Genomic DNA, 20647 nt, shown 5'->3' on the forward strand with positions numbered 1-20647 from the left:
TTAGGCAAAAATAATACATAAGACTTAACATGCTACCATTCTGGGTACCCAAGGGATAAACAGTCATATCAACCCTTGGCCAAACCAGCAGCTGCAAGAAGAATGCAGCAAATGGGGCTGATAAGCAGAAGAAAACACACAGTCAAGCCTTTGAAAGGCTTGAGTTTTAAAAAGGAAGCAAAAGAAAAGGGAGCACCTCCCTCTGCTTTTTACCCTCTATCTAGTTCCCTTTGCATATTCTTCTGTGAATTTTAAGGAATTACAGATGGGTTCTGACTAATGATGTCTCACTGCTAGGGCTTTAATTATTCTATCATTCTTCTCACTTTGCCGGCGTAGTGAACTCCTCCAAAACATGCCAGCGTTTGAGTTGTGCGGCCTCACAGAATAGGAATGCACAGGTCCTGCTTTTTCCTTCATTCTGGAAAATACTTGCCGAATATTTCACAGGGTGGGGGCAATACTACATAGTTTGAGAAAGATGGTGTGGTCTTCCTGCCGAGACCAAGGAGAAAGTTGTCCTATGTTCCTGCTCTCCTTCTTCATCCGTCTCCTCTCATCCCATCCTGCCCAGCCCCCTCCCCCAAAAAGCTAGAGGTTATAACCTCTACCTTCTGAAGCTGCCTATCAGGCCTCCAGGTGGGTTGTGTGTTACATAATTTGAGGGGCAGCAATGCGTTAACGGTCAGGGTAGGTGTGTTCATTTATTATGATACATTTTCAGCAGATGGCAGTAAAGTGTCTTGAGTAAGGGATGTTTTTTATTATTTGTACAAAGGCACCATTTAGGCTGGGGGTGGGGCATGATAATAAAGGCTGCAACTCATGAACCTTGAGCCCAGCAGGCCAATATCAGGGGCAGAACTCCAGGCCTCCGGGGCACAGTTCCCCCGAGGAGAGTGGCTGATGACGTAAGGAGAAAGGAAGACACTGGACTCCAGTAAATGTGAACAGCCATATTTTCAACATAATTTACTACAGGTCTCTGAAGTGTATATAAAACATTTTAGTGCAACATCTTACAAATAGTTTTCCTTAAAAAAAACCAACAAAAACAAATCAACAGCTCTCTACATCATGCATGGGTAGTTTTCTTACCCCATCTCTTTTTTCTCTCCAACAAGTAACGCAGAGAAACCATTATTTGTAAAGAATATGAAAACTTGCTACAGAAACACCCTGGTGAAAGAGGGTGTGGTCATATCCATGTCCTGGAATGGGCCTCGCACAGTGTAGTTTTTCATTAATGCAACATGGTAGATGTCGATAAGTCAAGAGAGCAGTCAGCAGTTTTCCGCTCCTTGTCTCAGAGTACTAAAGCTCCGGGAGGCGATTGCGATGAGGTCTTGCAGCCACCAGACGGCACCATTACCATTCATCTGACACCACATTTCCATAGAAATGGCCAAAGAAAGGTCCTGGGGATTTTCATTGAAAGTTGGAAAAGCTCCCCCTAGGACGGTAACCCCCAGCCCAACAGAAAAAGCAATTATTAAAATACTGGCTTCGGTTTCTTTTTTCCTTTCAAATTTCCCACAAATTCTTCACATATTTAATTATGTGCAGTACCTACTTTTCTATAGCTTCAAACTCAAATCTTAGTTACACATCCCAGTCCCAGCCAGCCCTCCGGCATCTTTCCATTCAGACAGAGGAAGTAAGTCATCTTCCCTCATTGACTCAGTCCATCAATTAGGCGTCAGCAATTTCCCACTGAAAGTCCAAACCCCAGAAATGAAGAAATGGGGCAAAAGACTGCCTTCTCTCCTCACCACCAAGCTGGCTGATTCTGTACCTCTAAAGCACTGTTGCAGCATAATAAATGAGAATGAGCATGGCAACAGCGGGACTAAGGTTGGTGCCACCACACCGTCTCATGAGAGTACGTACACCTATCAACAAACGGCTGAGCAATCGCCTTGCTTCCCCTCAGCTGTGGTGCACAACCATCTGCTGAGCACCGAGGCCACCTGCACACCTGCAGACGCCGACAAGGAGCAGCGCCCACACGGCCTGGGGAACCCCACAGCCTCCCCCGCAGTCTGTTCTGCATCAGAACAGAGTTTTGCAGCAATCTCTCCAGTGAGACTTAGTTCCAGAACGCCTGGTGGCTTTTTCCAAATTGAGAACTCCCTTGGGATTCAAGAGGCAGGTTCATAGAGGAAGGGAGATGACACTCTTGACCAGCAAAATATGGGAAAGCCAGGGCATAAGGACATCTTCATGGAGTGAGCAAAAGGAAATACCGGCAGCTGATAATGCTGCAGGGGACCACGCATCTTGCCCAATGGTGTAAAACGACAGCGTGACGTGGGCCCTTGTTGGGCTTTAAGGGTATTCAAATAAAAGCTGCCATAACAATGAACCAAATCACTTAAAATTAGGAACAAGATCTAAGAAAGGGGCAAGAAACCCACAGAAAAAAGCATGTGGTGACTTTCTGCTGAGACTAAGTAAGCCGAAAGGATTACAAAGGGCTGTGTCTGGACCTCCTCTGGCTGACATTCTCACGGCAGTGAGATGCAGGGAGAGAGAAATGGTGAACAAGACAGACATCAATATCTTTGACGAAAATCTAATTGGGAGGAAGAAGCAAAACCTAGTCTTCATACCTCCAGAGAGGCAATTATTCCTCCCCCCCTCTCCAACGTCAGGCTCGGGAAACTCCTTCCCGCCCCTGGCTGGCCCCCTCTTCAAGAAACTCAGCTGTCAGCCAGCCCTGGTGCCCTCTGTCCGTGTATATGGTGGCTGCTTGGGCCCCGTGTCTTCAGCTCAGAGCTGTCCCCCTTCCAGGCTCACTGGCCACTTTCCCTTACGAGTTTGGCAAAGCACCTTAAAATAGAAGCCACCAGCTGGCAGCTCCCAGCTGGGGCTGCCCTGCAGAACAGATCAAGCCGCCAACCAGCCTTTTTTTCTTCCTTCACTAATCGTTGGCTTTGATGGATCCTAAAGTCGGTAGCTGCTAAAAGCAGCCTCTGCCTACTTTCACTTGGAAAGTGTGTGCTGTGTGGAGCTTCTGACTTGTTCTCCAGGAAAGTTTTCTTGTTTTTCGGCAAGGTTCGGATGAAGCCTCTTTTTGCCTCCCTGACAGACAGGCTGGCCTGGCACCATCTACTCCTCATGGGGTTCTGCAGGATTTCTCCTGTACATACGTAGCTCTTTGAAGCAAAATTCAATGCTTTCATCTTGACTACAAAGTGTTTCCAAGAACTCCAGCTGAGGAGGAAGATAAGATACAAATTGGCCCACATGACACATAATTTTCAAGTCTCGTTGAGAAAGTAAAAAAATGTTTGGGTGTATTTTGATCCACGGGTGGCATTTTCAAGTGTGCAAAAACAAAAAGCCTTGGAAGAGATTCCTTTGCGCTATCAAGTTCGTCCTTCCTTTTGCCATCAGTGGTATGTAAGAGCAAATCGTCCACAACATTACAGAATCCAAAAAGAGTAAACCAGAGGGATTTAAAAAGAGTCCATTACAAAGAATAAGAGCCCCTGTAACATCTATCTGAGAATACTACGTAAGTCAGTGAGTAGATGTGGCACCTTGAGCTACTCACTACGTTACCAGAAACAAAAACAAACCTAATTCCGCAGGATGACGACCTCTGCTCAAAAACAGCTAACCGACCAAGACGGCCACCTAGAGGCAGTCTCTCTCTGTGACTCACGGGGACTTGGAACACTTGTCAAGTCTGACAATTCTCTGCACGAGCACTCCTGAGTGTGGGTGCTATCTGCTGTCTGACTGCAGACAGAGGCAGCAAGGGAGCTCGTCCGCTCCTCTGTGGCCGACGTCCACCGGGGACCCCCTTAGTCTATGGCTCCTGGGTGGATACTGAGCACAGGGGGCTCCAGGCAAGTGGGGGAGTAGTTGAGGTGTGGTTCTTTGATCCATAACAGGGGCACCCCATTCTTCCCGTCGGAGTTCTTGCTGGAGTTCCGGCTCTTGAAGCGCACCAGCAGGATGGTGATGATAAGGATGCCGAAGATGGGAAAGGGGTAGAAGAAGACAAAGTAGAAGAGGGCATCGTTGGAGCAGATGATGGACTGCAGGGTGGAACCTGAAAAAGACCGCGAGGGAGACAAGACAATGAGTGCTGAGAACCTGGACTGTGGACTCGTTCCTCAAGACCTCGCCCAACCCAATGAAAGCGACTTGGTGGAACTCCCACACCCACCCTGTCTCTCCACTCGTGGTGGGGAGACTGCCCTTGTCTTCTTCTCACAACAGCACCTCTTCCAAATCACAGCTGTAAGTTCAAACAAAGCAATGCTTCCATTTCCCACTGTGAGCCAGTATTACTTGCTCGGAAAGCCATAGAATAAAATGTAGTGTATTGATGGTGAACTCAACTGCTTCTAGGATGGTAAAGAAGCTGACTCCAGCTCAGCCTGAACCTCCTGCATGGCTCTATTTTACACAACCCTTTGCACTTAGTTCTACTCCAAACGTCCCTCTTTGGGATATAACACGCTCCCTCCCCACCAGCTTCTGAGAGCAGTTTTATCAGAAATGATGCTTACTTGATTAACATTATCAACTAAAATGTCATTATGGACCATTTACAAATGTCCACAGCATCTGTGGCTGCACAGAACAGTGTTAGTTATGCCTGGATATGGAGAATGAAACCCAGCGTCCCAGACCCAGCTGAGAACTGCTCTATGACTTACGAGACCTTGGCAGGAGCTCAGCCTCTGGCGTCTGCATCTTCTCTGCAGAATAAGGCTGCTGGATGCTCTCTCTGTTCTACGAAGCTTAATAAATATGGATATCCAGAGTGGGCAGATAAAATGTGGCCTAAATGCCTCCCCTGGTACTTTTGGACAGTGGATTATTCAGTAGAGCATTAGGGGGTCTGAGCACAATTTAGGCTTTTTTCTGCTTTCCTTTCTACTGCATAGCTGTTGCTCATCAGTATTATTAAGAAAATTTAACATACATTTACACTCTTTAGATTTCCAAAGGATATGAAATTGCTGACAGGCAACTACTTTTGACCTACAAAACCTCCATTTCATATGGTTCGATCTAACACAACGTAAACAGGAGGTAACTGAAGAAAAGAAAAAGCCTGTGACACAACTCAAAAACTCAAATCAAAATTATCTGGTAAAGTGTTTTGACTGAAAAGAAGTTGAAATTTCTAGAAAATTTTTAATTTCTGCATTATAGGCTAATTCTACTATATAACAAACTGAAAACACCATTTTCAGTCTGATATATTCCCCATTTTGACAGAGGGCTAACCCAGAGTGCCCTGTTAGAACAAATAATTCAGGTCAGCAAGTATTTCCTCCAGTCTCTGTTCACAGAGTCTCTCAGAATGACGAAAACTCTGAGTTCTGGACCATCTACAGCAACAGCTGGATGCTACAAAGGTCTTCCCAGATGCCCTGTAACATCACTGCCCTTCTAGGCTGGTCTCCCAACTAACCATGCAAAATCCACCCAAACCTCCCAGTTACCCTCCAAAATAAAAACGACCCAGGAATTTGAGAAAAAGAAAGACTGACAGCTAGGTATTCCGGCTTTGCTTTTCTTCTTTCTCCTATGAGTCTGAAACACTTGCTAATTTGCTAAAGAGAGACAGGGTTGGATATTCTAAAGAGTAACAAAGTAACACTAATGATATACTTGTATAACAAAATCTTACTAAAATAGAGTCTGATGGAGCATCCAGTTTATTATAAAGATTAGATGGTATATTATCACTTTAGCTCCTATCCCTATTTTTAGTGTGGGCAATCAAGGGTCAATTATATAAAGTAGTATGTCAAATCCTAAATGCCCATGACAGGTAAGACGACTGCTTATTAACCCATAATCAAGTTCTGAATTTATCCTCCAGACACAATTGGAATCAAAAGCGACATCCTTCCTCTGTAAATTGGGAAAACTCACTTGCGTCCAGAACATGGATGCCGATGGGGGCCGACTCTTCCTCCGTCAGCCGGTACCATTCCTTCTGAGGGCTGGGCAGCCACTCCTCCACACGGCAGGAGTAGTTGCCCGTGTCTCGGGGGCTTGCCTGCAGCACTGTGAGACGGTAGAGCAGGGGGGAGAGCCTCTGGAAGCGAAGCCTGCCCTCCCAGGGGCCGCCCTCTGGGCCAAAGACAGCATCCAGGCCCACGCTCAGCAGGGCCGTCCGCTCCATCAGGTCCTCCTCCTCCCCCTCCTCCCCCTCCTCTTCCTCTTGTTCATCCAGGTCAGGGCTGCCCCTTTTCCCACCAGCTTTAGTCCTCAGAGAATACCAGGACACGGCAAAGCGGGAGTCCTGGCTGGAGCGAGACACGATGCTACAGTCCAGCTGGAAAGCTGCCTTCTCGGACACTGTGGCATTGGGGACCACCGTGTCCACCTGCAGGGCGGCATCTGGGGGCAACAAGGGACAAAGAAGGGAGAAGAAGCTGTTTTAATTTCTTTGCTCCAAACAACCTAAATGTGCATCACTAAATACATTATAGTAATATCCATACAATAGAATACTATGCACTTACTGAGAGGAATGAGGTGGTGCTATGTGCAGAGATGTGGGAAGAGACTCAGAAAAACTGTGAGAGGACAGAATGCTGCGTAATCTACGTATTGTTGCATGCAGAAGAAAACGTTTTGTTCTGACATACATATCTGCTCATATTGCATGGAATATTTGTGGAAGAATTCACAAGAAGCTGGTAACGTGGTGCTTATGGGAATCTGGGAGGGAGGGACACATTTCCACTGTAACCCCTTGTAGTGGTTGAATAGTGTCCCCTCAAAATTCATGTCCACCTGGAACCTCGGAATGTGACCTTAATTGGCAATAGGGTCATTGCAGATGTAATTAGTTAAAATGAGCTTATACTGGATTTAGGGTAAGCCCTAAATCCAATGACAGGTGTCCTTATAAGTAGAGGATACACTGAGAGAGGCACGTGTGAAGATGGAGGCAGAGGCTGCAGTAATACAGCTACAGACCAAGGAGGCCAGGGAACACCTGGGGCCACAAGAAGCTGGAAGAGGCAAGAAAGGCTTCTTCCCTAGACTTCAGCGGGAGTATGGCCCTGCTGCACCTTGATTTCAGACTCTGAGCCTCCAGAACTGTGCGAGAATAAATTTCTCTTGTTTTAAGCTACCAAGTTTGTGCTAATTTGTTATGGCAGCTCTGGGAAACTAATTCACCCCTCAGCAGCTTTTGAATTGAAACTGTGTGCATGGAGACTGCTGCCCATGCCTTAGTGAACCCAAGGAGGTAACTATTCTCCACAGACTGAAGCCAAACAAACAGACAACGGACCTGAAAGGCCCCCTCGCCCTGAGCATGGACCTCCCAGGAGGATGACATGGACAGTGTCCTCCCAACTGAGGCGGGAGACACAGAACAGCCATGGAGAGCTACCCGAGCAGGTGAGTCACATCTCACAGACACCAGAGACAGGCTATAATCCGTTTCTTTATTTTATTGCCCTTTTTTTTTTTGGCTCACGGGGTAGATTCTAAACAAATAATCCACTCCCTTGCTCCTAAAAGGCCTCCCTTTGGCTCTGTTTATGAAATGCTCATGAAAGATGCCAACGTAACATCAACAAAAGTAGAGATACTAAATTGGATTCTACTTGGCTGAAGACCAATTAGGAGCATTTCCCAAGTATTATCCTGGGCTTTCAATGAATTGGCTTAATGTCACCCACAGGTGAGCACAAAGCTTGGGTTCCTACCACTTTGTGGGACTCTGCCAAGCCCCTCCACATGCCCCCTGCCCCATCTGGAAGCTAGGTGTGCACCACTGGCACACAGAGGCTCAGGAGCCGGCTACAGGTGGTGGGCACGGTGCATCAGCCCAGCTCTCATGGGGGGAGAATATGCTGGAGGGCAGAAAGCAGCAGGATGGAGAAGACGAAATCAGTTTAGGGGATTCAAACTCCCTGGCTCACCAGCTTATCCTTCCAGAGAGCACGGCTGACGTGTAACCCCAAAGCTGTTAGAGAGAAAGGCTGCAGGCCAAGTGGCGGTCTAGATGCTTTTTTGCCTTCCAGAGTGTGTGTCCCTAAAGCTCCTAGTGGCCAATGTGTCAAAGGAGGTGGCCCTGGGTCATGTGATGCAATGAACTCATCATGGCAAGGTGGTCAGAGACCACAGGACATTTAATCCCCCCAGGAGGGCCTCTTCCTCCTCTACTCTCCCTTTGCTTTCTTCTCTTCTAACCACTTAAAACTTTTCCTGGCCCCTTCAAGTGCCTTGTCTGTATTAACAACTCAGTACAAGTTTTTTGAATGAAATTAATTTCTACCTTCTCACAACCCCCCTCCTCTACCAATTTGGTTCCTCACATCTGCCCCCTTCTAGAAGAGGCCAAACCATCTCCCTGTTCAGACTATAACACACTTTCCTTTTCCATGTGTAAGCCACAAGAAAGAAGCTCATCTCCACCCCTCCCTCTACATGATGCTGTCTGCTCCCACAGATGTTACCTGGACCAGACTCCTGTCTGGTCTGTGTGTGATGAGTGTGGTTTTCTCTCCTCCCCAGCTGTGTGAGCCAAACACAACTACTCATCACCTCAGCTACACTCTCACTGAGGGGAGCCCTCATCTCATATACTTCATATTATGGTTGACCCTAAGCAATGCAAGGGGATTATTCTCTCAACATAACTCTTACAGTATTTCAACTCTTCTATATGTTCAACTTGTACCTCAGAAAAAAAGCTTTGAATACATCTGCATAAAACAGTGAGATCAGAGGGAATATGAAGATATGTAGGTAGTGAAATTATGGACAACTTTTCTTTTCAAAACTATACTTTCCTGTTTCCCAAATGTTTTGTTATTGGCATGATCAGCTTATATCATCAGGGAAGAGAGGGAGGGAGGGAGGGATGAAGATCAATTCAGGCCACTCATTTGGCTGAAATATGAGACAGACTTGGGGTTACAGGTTTAAGGGCCACGCTGGGAGCACAGAGTGTGGCAGGAGGGGAACCTGAGTGACTGCTCCGGTCTGCTCTTACTAGCATGTGACATTTCTCTTCAGGCTTCATTTGCTCATTAGTAAAACTACCCTTTGGGGTTGTTGTGAGCACCAGACAGAAATCGCCTAACTGTGGCTGGGATGCAGCTGGCACCCTGTAAATGTTCGTCTCCTCTCACTCCACCCGAGGGCCTCAGTGTGGTGATCTGCGAAACGGGTGGGAGGCAGTGGAGGAAGAGGGTGTTCAGCTGCCGTATCTCTAAAGTTTTACCTTTGGGAATAGACAAGCAGCAGTTTCTAGGCAAAGTAAAAACAAGAAAGAAAAAGCTCATGGGAAATATGAGTAACTCAAAGTAGAGGTGATTTCCCCTCCAGCTTTGGCAAAAACACAGGGGAGTGAGATAATGCCCTTTCCTGCGACAAGGGGTGTACGCACTCTCGGAAGTGTGTACTCTGACCTGTGGGGCTGGCACAACTGTGAAGCTCCAGTGTTCCACCAACAAAAATAGCTGCTCTACTTAGACGTGAAAACATTATGAAAGCTCCCAACAGTACCAACGACCACGAATAGGAACCTCGGGATGCTCAGGGAGCAAACAAGACAGAGCGTTCACACTGACATGAGTCATAAGTTCATTTCTGCTCCACGTCCTTAGGAGGACCACTGACTTTTCACTCCAACATAGATGAATGATGATACGATGTTCCAAAGGACACAGGAATCCTGCACATCTTAGCTTTAATTATGTGTTTAAATGTGTAACAATAATTATACCCAGGAATTAAATGCATTTAGGTACTTTAGAAACAAGACAAGCAAAGCAAAAGGCCCCATAGAATAGTCATTAGTACCAATAAAATCGGTAGGAAGTGAGAGAGTGAAGGCTGCAGATACTTCATCTTTTTCTATTTAAAGCATGTGAATCAATTATTTTCCACTGAAAATCTACAAGCTTAATTATTTGAACAACATCGCTACTGTTTCAAGATTTTTGCATAACCACCATTTGTCCAAATCTGAATGTATTCTTTAAAAAGAAAATAGTCTATGCTCTAGAATAATTAATTGACAAATGGCATTCTAGTTAAGACACAGAATCACCTTAGGCCAAAACCAGATGTGCAATCTTCCATTCATTAGAAAAAAAATTGGAGACAATTTCGAATGCAAATGCGAAATGTAAATACTCATATATTTAACTGCAAACAATTTATTAATTAGCAAATTAATTTTATGCAGTGCATGGACTATTACACTCACGGGGGAAGCACTGAAGGGCGTGGAGGCCTGGGGACATTAACCCTCACCTGGTCGCATGACTGTAACAGCCGTCTGCCCAGCAGTGTCCTCCGCCCGCTTATACCACAGGCCGCTGGGGCTGGGCAGCCACTCCTCCACGCGGCAGCTGTAGGTGCCGCTGTCCTGCACGGCCACATTCTGGATGAAGAGCCGGTACACACCGGAGGACGGGCTCTCCACATGCAGCCGCCCCTTCAGGTTGTTTCTGGCTGCCTGCTCTCCGTAGTGGAAGGTAGCCTCCCGGCTCAGGCGGGCCACGGTCTCCCGCTCCGGGTGGTTGGGCTTCCACACAAACCACTCCACCATAAGCTGGGAGGCCGCACTGGTGCGGTTCAGGACCACACACTCCAGCTGCACCTGCCGCGTCTCCAGGACCGACAGGTTCCCCTGCGCTTGGCTGAGCTTCAGGCGGCTGTCTGGAAAGGCGAGGAACGAGATGTCAGCAGCAGGAAAACAAGCAACTTGCCTGCACCCTTTTCCAGGCATAGGGGAGTGGGCGTCTTCCAAATACAGGAGGACAGCAGCACACTCCAGCAGCAGAAACATTTCTCAGGCATGGCACCCACACATGCTGAGCCCCTGGATCGTGTGTCCGAGTGCCTGAGTTTCGAGGAGTTCAGCATTATAGTAACAGCTCTACATCCCCCAGTTTATGACCCCCATCAGTACAGATGCTTAAGAGAGGAAAAGCACGAGCTGTAGATGCCTGCACACCCGAACGACAGCCGACCACGACGCATATGGCTGACTGGAGGGGTGGCTGGGAAGGGACAGGAAAGGTCATGGGGACAACTCCTCTTGAAGCATCAGCAAATTTTTAAAACTGACCTCGTGACAGCTGGAACACGCTGGGCTGTCAACCAGAAAAGAGCTGCAGAGGAAACCTAGTTTAATATGTTCACGAGTTGGCCCTAAGAATCACAGTTCTTACTTTCCCTACAAAAACCCCACACAGGTTCCCACTCAAGGTGGGAACCACACTGATCCAACATCAGTAAAGAAAGGATGGACAGTGATGGAACTGGTGGTTAGAAACCTCAGCCAGTCAGATGCTCCTCCAGAGGAAGTGTCATCAACGATGCTGTGTCCTGACGGCAGGGACCTAACTCCATCAAAGGCCCCAACAAGCCAATATGGACCAGAGGGGTGGAAAAGCTACGACACTGGAAATGCACGGGGCCATTTACACCTCGGGAAGGGCACCTCCTGAGGGATATCTAAGGGGGAGGCTTGCCACTTTCACTTCACTTTCTACGTTTACACTTCAAAACTGTCAGAATGCTTTATAACGCACATGATCATGCTTGTAATTAAAAGGTCCAAAAATTAAAAATAACAGAATATATATTTTAAACAATCAGCCTCCTCAAAAAAAAATATATATATATATATAAAATGAAGATGTTAATTCTGGTTGTCTCTGGGCTGAAATATTATCTTCTTCTTTGTGCTTTTTTTGTACTTTCCAAAAGCTCCATAAGTGTATACTTTCTCATCGGAAAACAAGTTAGAGGGGAGGAGAACTAGAAGTAGGCTAGAAGCAGGGAGAAAGAAAAAACATACAAACCAAAAATCTCAACTGAAAAGAGGGAAAGGGCTGTTTTCATCAGTGTCCTGTGAGTGTTCTGTTCACAGTGCTAATAGTCCCCATAAATAGAGAGTTCACCGAATGTGTTTTGACAAGCATCCTTACAGCCCTTTTGCACTGCCCCAATTAGCTTAATGTGAGTCTGCAGTCTCAGAGGGGGGAAATTCCCTCGATAAATTTAGGCTCCACCAAGAATTTCTTGGTTTCGGCACAAACGAGAGAAGAGAAAGGCTGGATGACGATGAAGAGGAAGCCCTCAGCACGGGAGGGTGGGCATGTTCTCCCAGGAGAGGGAGTGTTCAGAACTGAAAACAGACAGGAAGAACAGAAACCCCAAAGAACATCTGTGGGCTGAACGACAACCTCCAGTTGTCAAAAGCCCCAGGGACTGGCCTGAGGCAGGACACAGATCACTGGAAATTCCAACAGGAACCGTGCAGACCGGACCACCAGAAGGGCTGACATAAAAGGTCACTGTGAGGCCAATGAGATTCCCTGGACTGGGGCAGTTTTAGAAATACAGTATCCTGAGGGAAACGAGGGGACAGTCCCACGGCCTTCAGGACGAGCCAGGCCGCATGTGGACCTCTGTGTCTGGCTCCATCTGCTTACTGAACAAACGTCTACAGAGGCCTCCTGGGAGACAAGCCACGGGAAGAGAACAGTGAAGAAAACCAAGTCCTGTGCTCACTCAGCGAGCTTCCAGTCCAGGGGAAGAGACAGACAACAAATATATATACATTTGAATACAGAAATAATGAATAAGTAATAAATAATAACTGAATTTCCATACATATCAATATGAATAAGTCGTTCATAATTACTTCTATATTAACAGGTAAACAAACAGGATGCCAGGTGGTGATATGTGCTATGAAGGGAATGGGGAAAAGGGATGCAGAGGGACTAGCGTGCTTTTTTAGCTAAAATGAGCCAGGAACGCCTCTCTGAGGAAGAACAAGATAAATAAACACCTCTGGTCAACATGTTCCAGGCTAAGAGAACAGCAAGTACAAAGGCCCTGAGGTGTTCAAGGAAAGCAGCCATTCATTCTTTATTCAACATTCCTTATTCATAGTGGTTGAATTCCTTATTCAACCACTATGTATTAAGGGTGCCACGCCACTGGCTGAAGATACAAAGACACAGCCCTGTCCTCAAAGTGCGTACAGGATAGTGGAGAAGAAATGCAAACGAACAATTATTACACTAGGTGTTTTTAAGGAACCCCTGGTGATATGGGAGAAATCAGGGAAGGCTTCCTGGACGTGGTGCTGAGTGAAGCTTTGGGGATGGGGTGAAGACAGGGGAGAAGCAGCAGGAGAGGTGCATTCCAGGTGGAGCAGGCAGCACAAGCAGAGGCATGGAGATGGGACTTGGGGTGGCAATAAAGCACCCACGGCCCCCGTCAGGAAGGACAGACAGTGACAACAAACTGTAGGGCACGCAGAATGAGGGATGGAGTGGGAGCTTAAGGGCACATTATGTGAGAAGTTCAAGGAACTACAGCCCTTTAACAAGAAGGGGAGACCAACAGGGGCACATGAGAGCTCCCTTCACATATTTGAAAGGAAATGACCCAAACTTATCTTGGGTTGTTCTAGGGGCAGACCTCAAACCTGAAAGGGAAATGACAGGGAGAGGCACTTTTCAACGAGCAGGGCTGCCCAAAAGTGGAACTGACGGCTGTGGAGGGAGCAGCTCTCCCCCAGCGGAGGTCACACACCATCTGTCTGGGGCAGAATAAGGCTGCACCCTCAGGGTCCAAGAGGGGGCCGCGGGGAGATTCGGTGTGGAGAGAGGGCTCATCCCTGGGCTGCGACGGGTGGTGAGGAAGAGCGGGGAAGCGGATGAGGGGAACCAGAAAAGGCCTTACTAGGCAGGACTCCTGGGTAGGGAGCTGGCACCTGCCCGAGATCCAGGGTGCAAACTGCAAACCCAGAAAGAGATGCAGGAGCCCCCGGGGACCCTGCCTTGCCACATCCTGCTAACCACAGCTGCCTTTCAGGCGTCTCCCTGGTGAAGACACTGTTCATAATAACAGAGTCAATGATGCTTTTCCGAGTTTGCCATCAGCACCAGGACCCATTCCAGGTCAGCTGGGCGGGCCCGCCGTGCCCCAGGATGATGGTCCCTGTACCTCCATGCATGCCCCACGTGGGCCCCGCAGAGGCCTGACCCCCAGGCAGTCTCTCGACACTAAACCCACTGGCCCAGGATGGCTGTGCCCTCTCTCCTTACCTGGCTGCTTCACAGTGACTTCTGTGCGCCCCGAGACCTCCTCTGCCAGCTTGTACCAGGCATAGTTGGGGCTCAGCAGCCACTCCTCCACATGGCAGTAGTAGCTGCCACTGTCGCTGACCTCGGCTCTCTGGACGGTGAGGCTGAACAGGCCCCCCGACACGTGCCTCTCAAACTGGAGCCTGGCTCGCAGGCCCTCCTCCTCGGCGTAGGTGCCATACTCGAAGGCCGAGTTGTGGGTGGTCTTGAGGATGAGCTTGCCGTCGGCGTCAGAGGGCTTGTGGACGTACCAGAGCACGGCAAAGTGGGAGTTCTGGCTGGTCTGCGACTTGACCGAGCAGTTCAGCTGGATGGGCCTGTTCTCCACCAGGGTGAGGGTCCTCTTCGATTTGCTCACCTGCAGCTTTGTCACTGCAGAGGGAAAGGGAGCAGTTCAGCAGAATCACCATACCCTCCCGGAAATGGGCCCGTCCCAAATCTCACCTTTGTCCAGCACACTTCCTAGAGGACTGGACGCCCATGGGCTTCCTCCAAAGCATGGCTTGGTGTGAGGAAAACAGCACGGAGCCAATTTCACCGCAAGCACCCCTCCATCTGTCTCCTCCCTGCCTCGCCCCCAGCTTAAGCCCTCCCATTCTCTCCCAGTCTCCCACTAGCTCTCCTCGCGGCACATGGCCCCCAGGGGGATTCAGCTAAAACACAAATCTGCTCATATCATTTCCCTGCTTACAAAGTTTAATGGCTCCCAAATGCTTATAGGTTATAAAGGAAAAAAAGTTCCTTTTCCCAGGACAAAGGCCCTCCGGGGTCTCGCCCTCACCCAGCTGTCCTCACTCGTCTCCACGACTCACCCCTGAGGCCTCACCCTCCCACACCCACACCCGCCCATGCAGTTTCTCCCTGCCCTTCGGTCTCTGCTCAGCATCCTCTCTGCCTATTTCCTTCCACCATCTCCCCTCCGACCCTTCTCTCTAATCATCCTTAGTCCCCCTCCCCCTCATTCCCATCCCACTGGACTAGACGCCCCTCCTCTGTGCTTTCATCAGCAGCCTCTCTACACATCCGGCTGTTTTTCCTTACATCTCTCTTTCTCCCTAGCCTGTGAGCTCCCCCAAGGTTAAGATCAAGCTTTTTTCCATTCAATCTGAAAATATTTAGATAGTGTGCCCACTCTGTGCCCCTCATGATGGTAAGTGCTGAGGATGCCCTGAAGAATAAGACAGTTCTGCCTCATAGATGTTCTCATCACTGCACCCCCGGGGCCCGGCACAGTGCCTGGGCTTCCGAAAGCATCTGATCAATGTTTGCTGAGATATGTAAGTGGGTGAGCGAGTGCGAGTGTGCTGGAGAAAGACAGTAGCAGGTAATTAGAGGATGCCGGGGTGATCTTCCTGAGGGGAGAGAGAGAGAGAAGGCTGAGAAGAAAATGACAAGCAACAGGACAGAACACAGCCAACTCCAGTGTCCCCTTCCCTTCACTATCCTGCTCCAAACCCAGAAGGGAGGGCAGACTCCAGAGTGCCACCCTACCTGCTAATTAATGACTACATGCACCTTTAAGGAGGCAAGAAGCCAAGGTCTAATGAAATATATCCTATGAAGGCAATCGGAGATCTCACCCACTCCATCACGATTACACTTGGCTCTGCTTTCCCCTACCCCTTGCCCGCCCTCTACTGAAAAGGAAAAAAAGGAAAAAGACACAATTCTAAGCTCCTCTTAGGGAGCTCACAGTGAAAGCATCATCCCACCTCCACCCCTCTCTTCACACTTTGCTTTTCAGGGACCAAGTCACTCACCAGCTGAGACAGAAACCCAGGGCAAGGCAGAGACCCAGGCAGGGAAGGTGAGCCAGGCTTCCGGCAACGGGCCTGCCTAGAGGGGAGGCCGGGCAGGTTTGCCTGGGCCCAAAGCCTGCGCCCCTGCTGGTCAGCCTCTTGATCCAGACACAGGACTGAGCCCCCTGGTCAAGCCCACTCCTCTGCCAGTGCCGGCCAGCTGGCTCACTCAGAGCTTGGTGTGGCAAGACAGCATCAAGGTCTGAGTCCCACGTGCCAATGCAACTGAAACTTCTGAAAGCCCCCGACTGTCACTTGGGCGCCTGGAACCACACAGACCAAAGTTCTGAATGGCTGAGAGGATACAGCGAGCTAAGGAATGGCAAGATCCGATACCCAACGCCATTACTACACACGCAACTCTGAGGACATGTCTCCGGTGGTAAATCAGGTGACGCTCTTCACAAAGGACGGCTGAATTCACATACTACAGACCTTCTCAAGCCATCAAGAACACACCAAGCACCGGTTTGAGAGAAACCACAGGTCCCACGCCCCGTCTTTTTTGTGAACAAGCCCAGTCTCCTGCCTTCTCGCTTCTTCAAAAGCACAGAGTCCCCCAGGGCACACTGGTCCAGGGCAGGGTTTACCAGTAAGCTGCCAAGCTCGGAAACTAGATTCCCATTAGCCTGCCAGTCGACTTTTCAGATGGGATTCCTATAGTACTTGAAACAACCAGCTCCCTTTTCTTCCTTTCTAACCCAATTCACCGCATGCAAATGATATCTATATCGGTGCAAATAACACCACCTGAATTCTCTGGGACTTGGCCAAAACAACTGGGATGTTCAGTGTAGAGCAGAAACAGCTTTAAAATGTATTATTAATTGGGGCCAGATTATTTTTGCAACTGTTACTAAGGAAACCTCAATTGCTATAGTAACTGCATATGTTAAACTGGAGTCCTATGACTAAACTTCAATTCAGTCACATGGTCTGAGAACAAGAATCCAAGGAGGAGAAATGTTTCAAAGCATTTCCATTTTTTTCCTTCCCATGTCAAAATATTGTGAAGTGTTGAAAAGCTTGAAAGAGAGGCATTTTTAAAATCTGGTGCCTGTCTGACAGGTGGGCGAGGGGTCAGCTCCTGGTCTACACTCTGAATTTCCTCCCACATTTCAAGGGCAGGGAGGACCCTCCTGAAGCCCAGGGGAGACTGCAGCTTCCAGGACTCATTAGGAAGCACTCATGCATCCTGCCCAGCACTGTCCCAGGAGGTGCAGGGCCTGCCCGCATCACCTTCCTCCACAGAGTTAGGAGAGCCCAGCCCCCTTAAGGACTGTCTGTATTTTCATCTGCAAGATGAAAACAATCATAGTACCTACCTCATCAGAGTGTTGTGCAGATTAAAAGCAACAGTGCATAGGAAGAGTTTAGCACAAAGCCTGGTATATAATAAACACGCAATACATTTTCACTATTTCCATTTCTTTTTGGTTTCTAGGCTCAGTTCCACGGTCAAAGCTCAACATCAGAGAACTGTCAGACATAAGAGGCAAAGGCTGCTGAAAGTGCTGTCCCTGGACTAGCAGCATCCAAGTCACCTGGGAGCTTGTTAGAAATGCAGACTCTCAGGCCCTACCCCAGACCTCTGGAGTCAGAATCTGCCTTTAACAAGATCCCCAGGTGATTCAGATGCACCTTAAATAAAGCCTGAGAATCCTTGGACTTGGCTGTGTGAGTGAATGGACTCAGAGAGGCAATAAACGCAGAGGTGAAAGAAAAGACGCTGATGACCGAGGCTTGGTTAATCCCCAACAATGAATCAGCAGGAGGATGAGGCCGGAAAAGGGTCTGAGAGGCTGCGGGTGAGGCCCCAGCAGGGAGCACAGACTCCAGCTCACACCAGCATCTGCCTTCTCAGGCACCTCATGACCCCCAGAGCCTGGCCGTACCGTTTGAGGAAAGGGCCCTTTCTTTCAGCATCTGGAGAGTTTCCTTCTTAGGCCTCTGATCAAATCGTGAAGAATCGTGTGTTTTGCATTATGGGGGGGCAGTTGTGTTACAGCAGGGACAGGGTGGTAGGAAGGTGAGAGACATCAGGAGGGTCCTCAGCCAACCTCCCCATCCTGCGGACTCCCCTTTGTGTGTGCGCTGCTCACTCAAAACTCATTTCTTCTACCCATAAAAGATTCCCTAACCCTGATGAGCCCCTACATGCTGCCTTACATTGAAGTTAATTTTTTAAAGGTCTTATCTTTCCTACTAAATTAGAAGCATCTGAAGGGCAGAGACTATGACCCAATTATTTGCTAAACAAATTAATAAATGGATAATTGAATAAATATGTGATTAATCTTTTACTGGAGATATGGGAACATTAAGGAAAGGCATTTAATTCTGATTGTGACAGGAGGGAAGGAACGTGTCAAAAAGTATGAGATATCTGAGCTAGGCCCTGAAAAACAAGTCAGGAGGTGTTCTCCAGGCACAGGAGGAGAGTGAAAGGGCACCTCGGAGACAGGGGAGCCCAGGTGAGAACTTCTCTGTGCATCGTATTCAGGGAAGAAGAGCAAGTGGTCAGATGTGGGAGATGAAATTAGAAAGGTAAGCTTTGGCCGGACTGCGAGGGGCCTGGAGCATGTATCAGATCCGACCACCTGTGGCTCTCAGGGTGTGACCCGTGGACTTGCAACACCAGCCAGCATCACCTGGGGATTTGTTGGGACCACTGAATCACAAACACTGCGGGTGGGGCCCAGCGACCTGCGGTTGCATTAGCCCTCCAGGTGATTCTGACGCATACCGTTTGTGAGAAGCCACAGGTGTGGTGCTGAGGTGGCTGCAGGTCACTCTGGAGACAGCAGTTTCCATGCAGTGGTGTGAGCAGAAGCCAGAGGGAAGCAGGTGAGGCGATAGGGGCAGTGAGGGAATAGAGGGAGAGAAGAAAGACACTGCTCTTTATTAAAGATCCATGACAGTAATCAGTAATGCTAGGAATAGGGGGGCCAGCGGCTGGACACCAGAAATTTTTCAAATTGAGAGAAGGAAGTCAGCCAAAGGACTGGGAGAGAATGAAGGGAGAGCTGCCTGGGAAGTCCCCCTACCCATCGTTCCCTCCATTCTCAGGGAAGGAGATGGTAAGGGCACCTGCCAGTCTAGCAGTTACTCCACCTTAGAGTCCCTACATCCTTAACACCCTTAGTCCCCTGCTCCACTCTCTCCCCGCGGACATGCCCTATTTGAGCCCCTAATGATCTCTTTCTCAGGCCTAATACTCAGCCTCCATTCGAGTCTCCCTGCCTCCAGCCTCAGCCCCTCCCAGGGAGAGCTTCCTAAACTGCAGACCGGATCTTGCTGCCCCCAGCTTACAGCCTGCCAGGGCTCCCCACCACAGCAGTTCTCAACAGGGCAGAACGCAAGTTCTCCAGGGACAGCATGGAATCTGTGGGCAGGCCTTTCTGGCCACATGGATTAGGGAGGAGGGGGGAGGTATTTAATGGACTAGAGCCAGGGACAGATGTAAACTCATATCCGGGATGACTCCATGCCACACATCTCTGCCTCGTGTCCTGCGTGACTTTCAAATGACATTCATACAGGTGAAAACTCTGTCTCTGGGCCTAGAACCTACTTTCATTTTACTATCAACACAATATATATATATTTTTGCATAGCTTTTTAAATACATGTCAGGTAAATCAAGGAGGATTTTCCTCTGCCTTGTTCAGCTTTGCTGCAAGAGTTGCTGAGCATTTCGGAAACTCCGTCCCAGATGGCAGTGCTGCTTGGGACGGTCCGTCTGACACAGCGAGTTGGCGTTGTCACAGACACAGGTGAGCCGAACTCCGCGCAGCCGCAGCGCTGATCGCAGTACGTACCTCCTGGGGCAGCCGCCCCTGAGCACTGACATGTGAAAACACATTATTTCATTATGAACTACTTTTTAAAAAATTCCTCCCTTATTCCACAATTAGGGCATTGTAACAGTTTTTAGGATCATGTGAGTAGGAATGTTATATGGTCTATGAATTTCGTTTTAGGGTGATAAAGGGACTGTTACAAATTGTTATAAGAATGGAGTATATGATCTGACTATGATCTCAAGTCCTAATTGCTCAGTTTAGAATATTCTTATTTAAGAAACTTACATAATCCTTTCTATGTGCTGAGCATTATTCTAAGCACTCTATAAATGTTAACTATTTGGTCCTCACCAGACCGATGAAGTAAATATTACTGTCCCCAATTTATAAAGACACTGACCCAAGGCCACCATGCCGGTAAGTGGTAGAGTCAGCATTCAAACCCAGGCCGTGTGGTCTGTCCTCGCTGTTAGCCGTCACGTGTGGTGACCCTCCATGCTTCCGTGTACAAAAGGGGTTTCCCTGGCCCTTGACAAACCACCTGGGGAGGAACCCCTGCCGGACCTCATGCTTCAGTCACATCAAAGCAAGCACGCTGCTTCCTTCCTCCGTGATATTCTTTATTCACACTCTGTTCTGAGCCTGAAATGCCCCACTGCTCCTTCCCTCTGCCCACCCCATGCATATCGATTCCCTCCTCAGACCTAGGACTCATACCCTGGGCCAGCTCTACCACCACCCCTGAAACTCTTCCTAGGCCTCCGGACAGCCCATGAGGCGGGAACTGTGACACATCCATCTCTGCAGCCACAGCACCCAGCACAGAAACTGGCACACAGTAGATGCTCAGACATGCTTGCAGAAGGCACAGAAACTGGCATACAGTAGGTGCTCAGACGTGCTTGCAGAAGGCACTGGG

At 48.6% G+C, this 20647-nt stretch overlaps 1 protein-coding gene across 4 annotated transcripts in view; it reads right to left on the bottom strand.

The window, feature by feature from the left end:
• Nucleotides 1–936: 936 nt before the first annotated feature.
• The window catches only part of IGSF3 (immunoglobulin superfamily member 3), a 94030-nt gene continuing 74319 nt past the window's right edge, over nt 937–20647 (bottom strand). For all 4 annotated transcript variants that reach the window (XM_058538895.1, XM_058538894.1, XM_058538892.1 and 1 more), the window contains 4 exons: nt 14085–14495; nt 10264–10671; nt 5908–6378; nt 937–4063 (listed from right to left, as the gene is read on the bottom strand). In XM_058538895.1, the coding sequence (XP_058394878.1) occupies nt 3813–4063; nt 5908–6378; nt 10264–10671; nt 14085–14495 (1541 nt within the window). In that variant the 3' untranslated portion in view covers nt 937–3812. The remainder of the gene's footprint in view (nt 4064–5907; nt 6379–10263; nt 10672–14084; nt 14496–20647) is intronic.

The sequence above is a fragment of the Diceros bicornis genome, chromosome 4, assembly GCF_020826845.1.
Source record: "Diceros bicornis minor isolate mBicDic1 chromosome 4, mDicBic1.mat.cur, whole genome shotgun sequence".
Lineage (NCBI taxonomy): Eukaryota > Metazoa > Chordata > Mammalia > Perissodactyla > Rhinocerotidae > Diceros > Diceros bicornis.